The sequence below is a fragment of the Nicotiana tomentosiformis genome, chromosome 6 (genome assembly GCF_000390325.3).
Source record: "Nicotiana tomentosiformis chromosome 6, ASM39032v3, whole genome shotgun sequence".
Taxonomy (NCBI): Eukaryota; Viridiplantae; Streptophyta; class Magnoliopsida; order Solanales; family Solanaceae; genus Nicotiana; species Nicotiana tomentosiformis.
In genome coordinates, this window is record NC_090817.1 from 66302221 (window position 1) to 66314446 (window position 12226).

A 12226-nucleotide genomic window follows, 5' to 3' on the forward strand; every position below is an offset into this window, starting at 1 on the left:
CATGGACCCACAGCCACCGTCCGGTGGTGGGAAGCCACCAGACTAGTCCTAAATGACGCGTCTCTCTATCCTGTACAAAACCCACCTTGTATCGACCAGTAATTCCACTCCAGCAACTATAACGATCAAACATGGCGAAGGATCCACTATAGCACATAATCGCCTGGAGAGTTCAAAAATTTTCTCTGGCAATTCTGCACCAAATCGAGTGATTCCAAGCCATGAATCTTCTCCCCAAGTCAAAGGCTACATACAGATAAAAACTTAGAACATTTTACCGTGGAAAATCACCTATGCGAACATTTGCAGAGCTCCGATGATAACTAGTTGGTCGGAAATGGTGGTCCGAAAGTCCAAACGGTCCAAACTCAGTTCCAATCCCTTCCACATGATGAGGAGACTATTAATATCAATCTAACTCAACATGGGTATCAACCAATTGCGACTACACTAGATTCGATCACCATGGCTTGCGCAGACATAGCAGGTGCTCAAATCAACCAAACCCAATACAAAATGGTTCCTGCAGGTAAGGAGAATGTCTCTAAGCTACCACAACTCCACTTCATTGAGCCAAGCTCCTCAACATTGCACCAGGAAAACAATGCAGAAATGAGCACACCAAGTTTTTGATTAAATGATGGCGCCCATTCTAGCCTACCTCAGCTAATTTTTTTTATTGGAGATGATTCCCTAGCCCACAAGGAACTTCACTACAAAATCTCACATCAATCCATCGGAGGAATTGGCCACTTAGAATCTCTGAAAGCTTCAGTTATTTCACAGTTCATCGATAATGGTAGTGTGGCTGATCAAGTGACATTGCACCAATTGAAGATGCTCTCTGATGCCTTAATCAATGTTTCTAATATCCTATCGCAACCAAATGACCATCACAATGCCACAATAATTTCAGAGAAAGCCTCAGCTCCACAGGTGGTCGAGAATGCTGCACCACTTGCCATATGTAATCAAACTCAAATTGATGAAAATCCTGGCATCATGGCAAAGGTGCAAATACCATCTTCTAACCAAACCGACCAGCCAAAGTATTAGACCATGCTCAACTCAAACTCAGGAATCCTCCAATCTACCACTGTGACTCAAGCTGTTAGCCAAGATGTACCAGCTCCTACAATAATCCATAACACTCCCAAACCAGTTCATAATGTTCGTATTAAGGTGTCCAGTAACTTTGATAGACCAAACACAAATAGAAAATATCAGAAAACTAATGCCAAACCTTTTGAACCAATGCAAACCACTCAGCCAAATCAGCCTAGTCAAACCAATCATGTTAACCCTCAACCAAATAGTGCTCCAAACAAAACCAAAGTACCTACCTCAAAACACCCCCTCCACCACCAACTGTGACTTACTCATATGTCACCAGGATGAGAGCCAGACACAATGCATAAATAGCCCCCATAGAATTCACCCCTCCCATTATTACCACCAAACAAGGTAAACTGGTAGTAATTTTCAGAAAACATGACTACATGGTAAAGTTTGCCGACAGATGCAAGTATACTGTGGTTGGCAAGTCTGCTAGCACTATGCCAATGATGGATGTTATTAGAAGGAGCTTCATAACTCAAACAGAACTCAGAGAAGGTGTTAAAATAGCTCACTTCAATGCAAAAACTGTGTATATCGACTTGGATAAGGAGTATGATCATGCTACTGTCTAGACAAAGCAACACATGTACATCCAAGGCCAAATGATGAGAATTGAAGCATGTAATCCTATCTTCAAACCTAATGAGGATTCACCTATTATCCCTATTTGGATTATGATACCTGAACCGACATGGCACCTTTACTACATGGAGATACTTACTCCACTGTTGTCCTAAATTAGAAAAGAATTATTTCTGGATTTAGCCTCCTTCCAAAAAACCAGAGGTAGTGTGGTGAAAGTAAAAATGCAGATTGACCTCACCAGAGAAAGACCAACCCATGTTTGGTTAGGATATGATGAAGACCAAGATGTAAATGGGGATGGTCAATGGCTTGAAGTCCAATATGACAACCTTCCAATGTATTGCACCCATTGCAGACACCAAGGTCACTCAGTGCAGTCATGCCCAGTTAGGCTTAGGGAGTTTGCAATTTAAAGAAAGAAAGAGGAAGATGCAGCTACAACAACAAACTCACGGGCCAACTCTCAGCAGAAGCACACTGAAGAGGCTGAAACAAGGAGACAACATCAAAACAGCAAACTGCAAGAAACACCAAAAAGAGGAGGGCAAGACCAAAATAAAAACCAACTGACAACAGAACACCAAAAAGGAGCAGAGCACCAAAATGCAATAGCTGAAACATCCAAAGATGAATGGCAAACCCAAAAGAAAAAGAACTTCAAAGGAAACACCCAAAATAAAAGACAACAACAGGTCTACTTGCCAAAACAACAAGCAGCTCAGCAACCTAATAATGCAACCACAAAGCATATCAATGAGCTCAATCAACCAGATATGATCTCTGATCCCTCAACCTTGGCTCCAGATGCCCTGGAGCATGATACAGATTCTGTGGCTCAGAATCAAGTTCTCAATCCCCATAACTCCCATATAGTGCATATTATAGATGTTCAAAAACTTGCTTCCCAATCCTAAATTCCCGCTGTTATTTGTGTTGTTAATGAAGCTATAGGAGGTATGGAGTTATGTCAGGATAAACCAATTCACAAATAGGATTGGGTACCTTCTGGGGCTGGGATTCCTCATGTTTTTCATGAGTGTGCTAATGCACAATTGGCTGACCATAGGTTGAACTTCCTATCCCTTTCTACCATAGCCCTCAGCTCTGGCGATCATCAACTACACCAATATGCTGATAAAACTGAACATTGTGAAAGAATGATCTCTGAAGAGGAACAATCAGTCCAGGAAAATGATCAAATAAGAAGACTGCTAAAAGGAAAATCCCATGAAATTGCAGATTTCAGTATCCAAACTCCCAAATCCAAAAATAAGCCTAGTCAAAAGAAGAGAAATTCTATGAGGAAACAAAATGCAGGAATTAGCATCAATGAGCCCACTGATAACATGCACCCAAATGCCTCCAACACCTATCTCCAGAGCCCCACCACTCAATTAAAATGGAACACATGCCAAGGAGCTGCTGTTGAATCACAAATACGTCCAACACCTATTTCTAGGGATCCTGCTATGTTCCAACCTCTAAATGTACCAATGAATCATTCTTGTCAGGAGATACCCTCTCAAAGTTCTTTGGAATCTCCAAAATCAACAGCAGCAACAATATTTGATAGGCAAGTATGGAGTGGTACCTGCCAAGAATCAGACCTTAGGACTGAGGCAATGGAAAGTTTGCCAGTTGCTGAGCAGATCCATAAGAATCATGCAGATACCTCACAACATGCCTTAGCTTTAGACCTTCAAACAAATGACACAGAGCAGAAGCTACAAAACACTAACATTACTCTATCAGAGTACATGCCTGGGCAGCAGGATAATCATGCTACCGCAGAAGCATCAAAAGACACAATGATCTATCACCTACTAACAGAGAGTGATATGGTTACAAAATTGGGGGAAGAACAGATGGGGATCACAGTTGGGAAGAAAGCTTCAATATCAATGCCAATTGCATGTGCCTCAGCTACTGAATCTCCAATTTAGATCCAACTAAATATGTCATTGATACCTCTAAATCAAGTATTAAATGACATCATTACAACACAAGGAACTCCCAATTGAGATTCAACAAATTCTGCTTGATAAACAACATATGGAAGATGAAGTAGATGAGGAATCAACTGCTGGGAACTTCAAAGATATTGTAAGAGAAGGGGACCTATCACCTAGACTGATAACCAGAAATGGAAAGAAAGGTAAAAAGCAAATACAAGCTAAGGAAACAATACCACTAACAAGAACTCTGCCCAAGAGGGCAACCTCCACAAATAGATGATGATTAAGACACTCATCTGGAACACAAGGTCTGCCAATACTCAACAGGCCTTTCAAAAGGTTATCAACATGCAAAAGCAACATGGTTTCTGCATTGTAGAATTGTTAGAACCTTTCCAGAAACAAAGGTACATACACAAATACATGAGAAGCCTGGGTATGGAAACTGCATTATCAAATATCAATGGGAAGATCTGGTTATTCATTGATACTGATGTGGAGTGGGAGCTCCTAATAGACACTGAGCAATAACTAACAATCAAAGTTTTACATCATGGAATTGGCAAGCACATCATCATGACAGTTGTATATGCAAAATGCTCCTCACTGGAAAGATTAGAGTTATGGGATAATCTGTATTACCTTGCTTCTGATATGGAACTCCTTTGGGTGGTTGGAAGAGATTTTAATGTGATTCTTAATGAAGAAGAGAAGATTGGGGGACTCCCAGTATATCCACCAGAGTTTGAAGATTATGCTTTATATGTCAACTCCTGTGAATTGTTTGATACTGGATACACAGGTAGTCCCTTTACATGGTGGAATGGTATATCCAATAAAGAATGCATATTTAAGAGATTAGACAGAATATTTGTCAACCAGCAATTCAACACATTATTCCCAAGTGTTGATGTTGAGTACCTCATAAGGACTGGGCCTGACCATGCACCTATGTTAATGACCTTGGAGAAGATGCTGCTTACTTTTTTAAACCTTTTAAGTTTCTCAATTTCTAGACTACACATGAATCTTTCAATGAAGTAGTGAAGCAAAACTGGATTGCAGACTTTGTGGGTGACCATTTTCTCATGTTCAAACAGAAAATAAAAAGATTGAAAGACGCCCTATCACATTGGAGTAAACTTACCTTTGGGGATATATTCAAGCAGCTGGAAATTAGAGAAGATATTGTTAGGATAAAAGAGATATTTTTTGAGGAAGAACCAACAAATGAGAACAGAATAGTTTTATAGCAGGCACAAGCTGCATTAAGGAGATACCTGAGCATTGAAGAGTAGTATTGGAAACAAAAGGCAGGAATGAAATGGTTTGCAGAAGGAGATAGAAACACCGCATTCTTCCACAATGTTAATGGGAAGAGACAAAAATTGCAACTGAAAATGATTTAGAATGCCAATGGTGATTAGCTTGAAGACCAAGAAGGTATTACTTATGCTGCAACTACATTCTTTCAAACACAATTCACAGAGGAAGGACAGTTCACCAGTTCTGAATTGATAAATAATGTCCCTTCCATGATCTCTAATGCTTAGAATAAGGAACTCTGTAGATTCCCAATAATGGAAGAGGTCAAGAATGCAGTAATTGCACTGAGTGGGGATAGTGCAAGTGGCCCAGATGACTTCACTGATCTGTTTTTCCTACAATGCTGGGATACTGTGGGAGGTGACATATATAACATGCTGCAGCAGTTCTACACAAAATCCCCACTTCCAAAATCCATAACACATACAAACCTTGTGCTACTCCCTATGGTTCAACAACCATAAATATTTTCAGACCTAAGACCTATAAGCCTGAGCAATTTTATTAACAAGGTGATTACAAGAGTGGTCCGCGACAGAATGAAGAAGATTCTACCATCACTAATTTCTTCCAACCAGTCTGCTTTGTGAAAGGAAGGAGCATATTTAAAAATATTTTACTCACTCAGGAGATTGTCACTGATATCAGACTGAGAGGAAAACCAGCTAATGTGGTTATGAAACTTGATATGGCAAAGGCAGATGACCGGGTTTCTTGGAGTTACTTGCTACATGTGTTGAGAAAAATGGGATTTGCAGAACACTTCCTCAAACTGATCTGGAACTTAATAGCTAATAACTGGCACTCAGTCTTAATCAGTGGCCAAGCTACGGGATTCTTTAAGTCCAGCAGAGGAGTCAAGCAAGGTGACCCTTTGTCCCCATCACTTTTTATATTATCTGCAGAGGTCTTATCAAGATCACTGAACAAATTATTTGAAGATAAGAAGTTTATATGATTTAGAATGCCTAAGTGGACAGATCCCTTGAATCACCTGGCATATGCTGATGATATAATAATATTCTCATCTACTGATCCATACTCCTTAAGGAAAGTTGTTGAGGTACTAAAGCAGTATGAACATGCATCTAGTCAGCTGATAAACAAGTCCAAGAGCTCTTATTACATACATGAGAAAGTGGCAAGGGATCTGGTACCTTCAATTGGCTGTGTTACATGTTTTACAAAAGGAAACTTTCCTTTTAATTACCTTGGGTGTCCAATTTTCTACAATAAAAGAAGGAAGGCATACTACAATGATCTCATCAAGAAAGTAAAAGCAAAATTGCACTCTTGGAAAGGGAAACTTCTTTCTTTTGGAGGAAAGACAACTCTCATAACAAATGTGCTACAAAGTCTAACTACTCACATTCTATCAGTTATGGACCCTCCTAACAATGTCCTTGAGCACTTGCATAAGACGTTTTCTAGATTCTTTTGGAGCACTAAGGAAGAAGGGAGAAGCAGACACTAGATCAAGTGGTTAAACATGTGTCTACCTAAGGAGGAAGGAGAAATAGGGTTGAAGTCACTATTTGATGTATCTAAATCACTCTTTGCAAAACTATGGTGGAGATTCAGAACCAGCAAATCATTATGGTCCAATTTCATGTGGAACAAATACGGTAAAAAAGAAATACCAGTTTTGGTATAGTTTAGAGGAGGATCCCATATGTGGAGGAAAAATGTTAGAAGAAAGAGAAGAGATTGAACATGAAATTCTCTATGAACTAAATAGTGGCAACACAAGTGTTTGGCATGAGAACTGGACAGGCATTGGACCCCTATATCATGTACTCCCTCAAGACTTCAATATAAATGAAGAAATACAAGATGTGGTAGAACTGAGGGACGGTAATACATGGGATGATCTAACACTTGATCAAAACTTTCTAGAAGACATCTCATACCACATCAGGTACAATGTGCCATTTGATCAGACCATTGGTAAATGGGACACTCCTCAATGGATGCCAACTACATCTGGCCAGTTCTCTGTTAACAGTGCATGGAGGATTATGAGACATAGAGCAGCAAATAACCCAGAATTATGTAACTTGTGGACAAAAGGTCTACCTTTCAAAATCTCTTTCTTTCTATGAAGATTATGGAAAATGAAGATCCACACTAATGACTTATGGAGAAGAAATGGATACATAATAGTCTCTAAATGCTGGTGTTACTCACCTCCAAATGAAGACTCCTACCAACACCTCTTCCTGATGAATGAAATAACAGACAGAGTATGGAAAACCTTCTTACAACCAGCTGGAATTATAATAAACATGGTACAAGTGCACCAAGTCATCAAAGCATGGTGGAATGAACCATGCTGCCCAAAGCTAAAGCCACTTTTTCAAGAAACCCCTGCCATTATAACTTGGGAACTTTGGAAGAGGAGAAACAAAATGAAATACGGGGGAGCTGTTTCAGAAAAGAGGGTAATACATGAAGTGAATAAGACACTCTACTTCCTGGCAAGAGTCAGATATCCTTGGCTGACAAACATTCCAGTATTGTGGACAGATATGATCAGATATTTTGAGAGCTACAAGCTTTATGTAGTTAGCAGAAGAGTTACCTGACATCTGCCCAATGCAGGCTGGTTCAAATGCAACTCTAATGGGGCATCTAAAGGGAACCCAGGCCCTAGTTCATATGGCTACTGGAGATAGTGCTGAAGATTTGCTATATGCTGAAGCTACAGACATAGGTCACACAATCAATATAGTTGCTGAAGCAAAATGAAGCTTACATGGCTTGTTATACTGTGTGGATAAACAGCTCTATCCTCTGATCATGGAGACTAACTCTTTAGTAATGAAAAAGATCATTGAAGGGGAATGGGAATGCCCATGGACAATAAGAGCAGATGTCAAGAAGATAAAAGAGATCAAGAACAACTACAATGTCCTGTTTCAGCATGTGTTCAGAGAAGGTAATGTTGATGCTGGCCTTTTAGCTAACTTGGTTTTTTCTTCTGCATGTAATTCCATTTTTCACTCGTTCAAAAGTATGCCTCCAGCAGCAAAGACACTCGTCAACATGGACAAATCATAGATCCCTAACATTAGGGTAAGGGTAGCAAAAAGGATCTACCACACAGATTAAGACATTCAGTGCCATATTGCAGGGATATATTGGTTGTTGTTACAAAAACACAAGGCAACATGCATGTTATTAATAAGGCAACAAGACCAGTGTGGGAATGACTTGAAGATATTCAACAAGAGACCAACAAAAGAGCACCAACAACAGACAATCTCCATCACTCACCATCCAATTAGCTTCAAAGCTCCCAACACACACGAGAATCTGAGAGCATAATATTACTCCCTAATGTCTTTGCTTCAGTGTGCAGGCACCAGAGAGGGGATAAAGCTTATTAGGCAATTATACAGAGGGGTGCTGGCATTACAAATACTTAGTACAAAATTATCACACAGCAAGGAGCCAGACATAGCACTGGATTGGAGATAATTACCACAACACACAACATACTGGAGAATTTTCTCTCTAACCTGGTTGTTATAGTTTACAGGAATTGGATATAAGTCAATATTCTTACTGCAGGGATCTTTGACCCCTGTAACTGGAGCAATGATATACCCTACATCTGGAGAAATGTTTGAACACTCACAACAATCACAACAGTATAGATCAGTACTGCTTCTGCAACATATAACATGACAACAAATTACAATAGCTCATCAGCAACACAGATAGGAATACTTCAGGATCTGAAAACTGGAAGCAATTCTGCTTCTCTAGCAGCCAGAATTACTCAGCAATATGCTATCTTTACTCAGATAATAGAAGAAGCTATATATGTGGAGAAATCTAACTAAAACTGTAAAGCCAAGCTTCTTCAGTTCTCCCAGAAGACACAAACCTGGGAGCACAAAACCCCATTCTTAACTTTGTTTGATTCATTGTGCAGGTACCAAGCAGAGAACAACATAGAATAGTGTGGCCACTCGAGCAGACAAGCACATCAATACTTGTCTATAACTCATTCACAGCTGTCTGCATTTAACTCCCAGTAGTGGACAATAAAGGATCAAATCTATTCACAAGCAGATTCTGAACATCTTGTAACTTTTACCCAATTTGGGGTTTATGCTAAAAAAAAAAGAATACAAATGACAGAGGGACCCGGAATATCATTACTTCTCAGTTTCACAACTACGATAACAAACATCTATAGACAAGAAAAACATAATAAATCTTCTCTGTTGCGGAGTGCAACCCTATCCCAAATATAATATCTACATTGTTGTGGCATGCAACCCGATCCCAAATATAATATCTTCTTCGTTGCAGCATGCATCCTGATCCCAAATATAACATCAATACCGCTGCGGCGTGCAATCCCATCCCATATATAATATCAATACTATTACGGCGTACAACTCGATCCCATATATAATATAGATACCGTTGCGGCGTGCAACCCGATCCCATATATAATAAATTTATACATAACTATTCTACAATAACCAAGCACAGGAAATTTACAATGTAATACCAAGAAAACTAACATGCGGATTTCAACTAGAAAATACAACCTCAACAAAGTAAGATGAGCAACACAGCTCTCCAAAGCTAGTCTCCAACATTTAAAGACAAGGTTTCTACAAAACACAATTACACAACCAATCCAAAAGTCACCCAATCTGGCTAAGCAAGGAGGTGTAGAACATGAAACTGGGAAAGATGTACGTCAAGTAAAAATAGGCATCAAGTAGAGGTATGTATTAAATGAAATCATATAACAAGTGGAGGCATGTGGCAAGTAAGGACATATAGCAAGTGAAGGCAGGTAGTAAGTGAAGGTAGGTAACAATTCAAGGCATCTAATAAGTAAAACACGTAATAGGTATGAGGCATGTAATATGTATGGACTAATAACAAGTAAAGGCATGAATTTGAAGAGGACATGTAGCAGCCGTAAATTAAGTAAAAGTGTAGGTGTAATAGTGATAGACAAGGTATGGACATAGCCATAATAATAACATGCCAAATGGAAAATAAATAGGTAATAACATAAGGAACCCAAACGGAAGTTATCATACAAAACAACAAATATTAATAAAAATCAAAGTAAAGGGCATGTAAGTGTTTAACGAACGAGAAATTATAACCGGAATCCAACTTCCTTTCTTTTCGCACGGCAACAACAAACAAACCAAAGCTCATTTTAAAGCACATGGAAATACTCATCGTGCCAACATCATATCAACCGCACGGAAATACCCATCATGCCAAACATAGCCCTAAGGCCCCAATCATCATCTCTTATTACAAATAAAGAACCTCAAGAAACATGACCATAACAGATTTAGATATAGGTTCGTGATACTACGATCAAGTTAAGTATGCAAAAGAATCTCGAAAATGGAACGTTAAATCCTTTTTAAGATGTAATATATTCTAGCATGATTTCTAACCCAGTTAATTGAGTTTATTAGTCATCAAATTAAACAAAGCATAAGATAAGGGATCACCAAGTTTAACAAGGCACAAAGAAGCATATGGTTCCCCTCTACCAAGAATGGAAACCCTTACACATTCATAGACGCTCGTCATCTCATGTATGCATCACCCCTGCATGTAGCAAATAATATCATTTAGCAGGAAAAATTTCTTCAACAAAGCTAGGCAAGACACTTACCTCAAACAAGCCAAATCGATATGCTAGAAGCGACATACCGTGCGACTCGATCTCCGAAGGGCTAGAAATTAGCAAAAAGCAACTCAAAAACATTAAATAATGCCATATGAATCAAACCCAAATGATAAAAGTCAAATCTTTAATCAAATACTCAAAGTCAAGCAAAACGTCAACCTGGGCATGCACCCCAAAACCCGACTAAACTCACAAATCTTAGCAACCCATTCGAATACAAGTCCAACCATACTAGTTTTACTCAAATCCGACTCCGAATTGATTTTCAAATCTTAAATATTCACTTTAGAAACGTTTTGGCAAAACCCCCGCAATTTCCCTTTTAGATTCATCACTCAAATACCAAAATCAAAGATGGAATCATGTAAAATAATTAAATCCGAGTGAAAAATACTTATCCCAACCCATGTGGTGAAAGTCCTCTCCAAAATTGCCCAAATCCGAGCTTCCAAACTCAAAATGTGATAAAAATAACTCATATTCCGAAATATAGTACTCATATGTACTGCCCGGTTATATGAATCGTGATCATGGTATATACCTCGCAATCGCGAAAAAGAAGATAACACTTTCCCTGAGTAAGCCTTCACGTTCGCGACGTCATCAACGCAAACGTGATGAACAACATCCGCCCCACCTGCATCTCTTCGTGAACACGACACCTATGTCGCGAAGGCAGAGCACAACTTTCCATGTTCCAAGAATCATTACGCGATCACTATACACTTGCGCGAATGGGAAGAACAAACATATTAACCCTCTGTGAATGCGCTTGTCCTCTCGTGAACGCGATGAATAAACTACTAGTAGCTCCCAGAACACTACGCGATCGCGGCGTCACCTTCATGATCGCGATGAATACCTGAAGCATCATATAAAACCAGCAGAAAACCAGCAATACCAATAAGAGACAAAATGGTCCGGAACCACCCCGAAACTCACCCAAGCCCATCGGGACCGCGTCCAAACTTACCAACAAGTCCCAAAATATAATGTGGACCTAATAGAGGTATCAAATCATACATAACAACAAAAAAACCATGAATCACACCTCAATTCAAGTTTAAGAAACTATTTGAAAATTTCAAATTCCAAACTTACGCCGAACACATCTAAACAACTCGGAATCACCTCAAATTTTGCACACAAGTTCCAAATAACATAACAAAAATATTCCAACTTCCGGATTAATAATCCAAACCCTATAACATTGAAGTCAACTCCTGGTCAAACCTATAAACTTTTCAAACCTTCAAATTACCAACTTTTTCCAAATAGTGCCAAGACCTTCTAGAAACATCCAAATGCAAATCCAGGCATATGCCCAAGTCCGAAATCACCATCCGGTTCTGACGAAACTATAAAAACTCTGATCCAAGTTAAATTCACAAAAGTCAAACTTGGTCAACTTTTAAACTTAAAGCTTCTAAAATGAGAATCATTCTTTCAAATCAATCCCGAATCACTCGAAAACCAAAACCGACAACGCACGCAAATCATGATACACCATATGAAGCTACTCATGAATGCAAACTACCGGACTGAATGCAAA

General features: G+C 39.2%; 2 protein-coding genes across 2 annotated transcripts; both read left to right on the plus strand.

The window, feature by feature from the left end:
- The first annotated feature begins 4235 nt into the window (after nucleotides 1-4235).
- Nucleotides 4236-5212, plus strand: LOC138894132 (uncharacterized). Its single transcript, XM_070178812.1, has 3 exons — nucleotides 4236-4571; nucleotides 4676-4903; nucleotides 5087-5212. Exons 1-3 carry the CDS (start codon nucleotides 4236-4238, stop codon nucleotides 5210-5212), a joined length of 690 nt encoding a protein of 229 aa, XP_070034913.1.
- Nucleotides 5213-5239: 27 nt separating this feature from the next.
- On the plus strand, nucleotides 5240-5943 carry LOC117279508 (secreted RxLR effector protein 78-like). The gene is made up of 2 exons (XM_033659057.1): nucleotides 5240-5345; nucleotides 5498-5943. The coding sequence occupies exons 1-2, from the start codon at nucleotides 5240-5242 to the stop codon at nucleotides 5941-5943; spliced, it is 552 nt and encodes a 183-aa protein (XP_033514948.1).
- Nucleotides 5944-12226: the final 6283 nt, after the last annotated feature.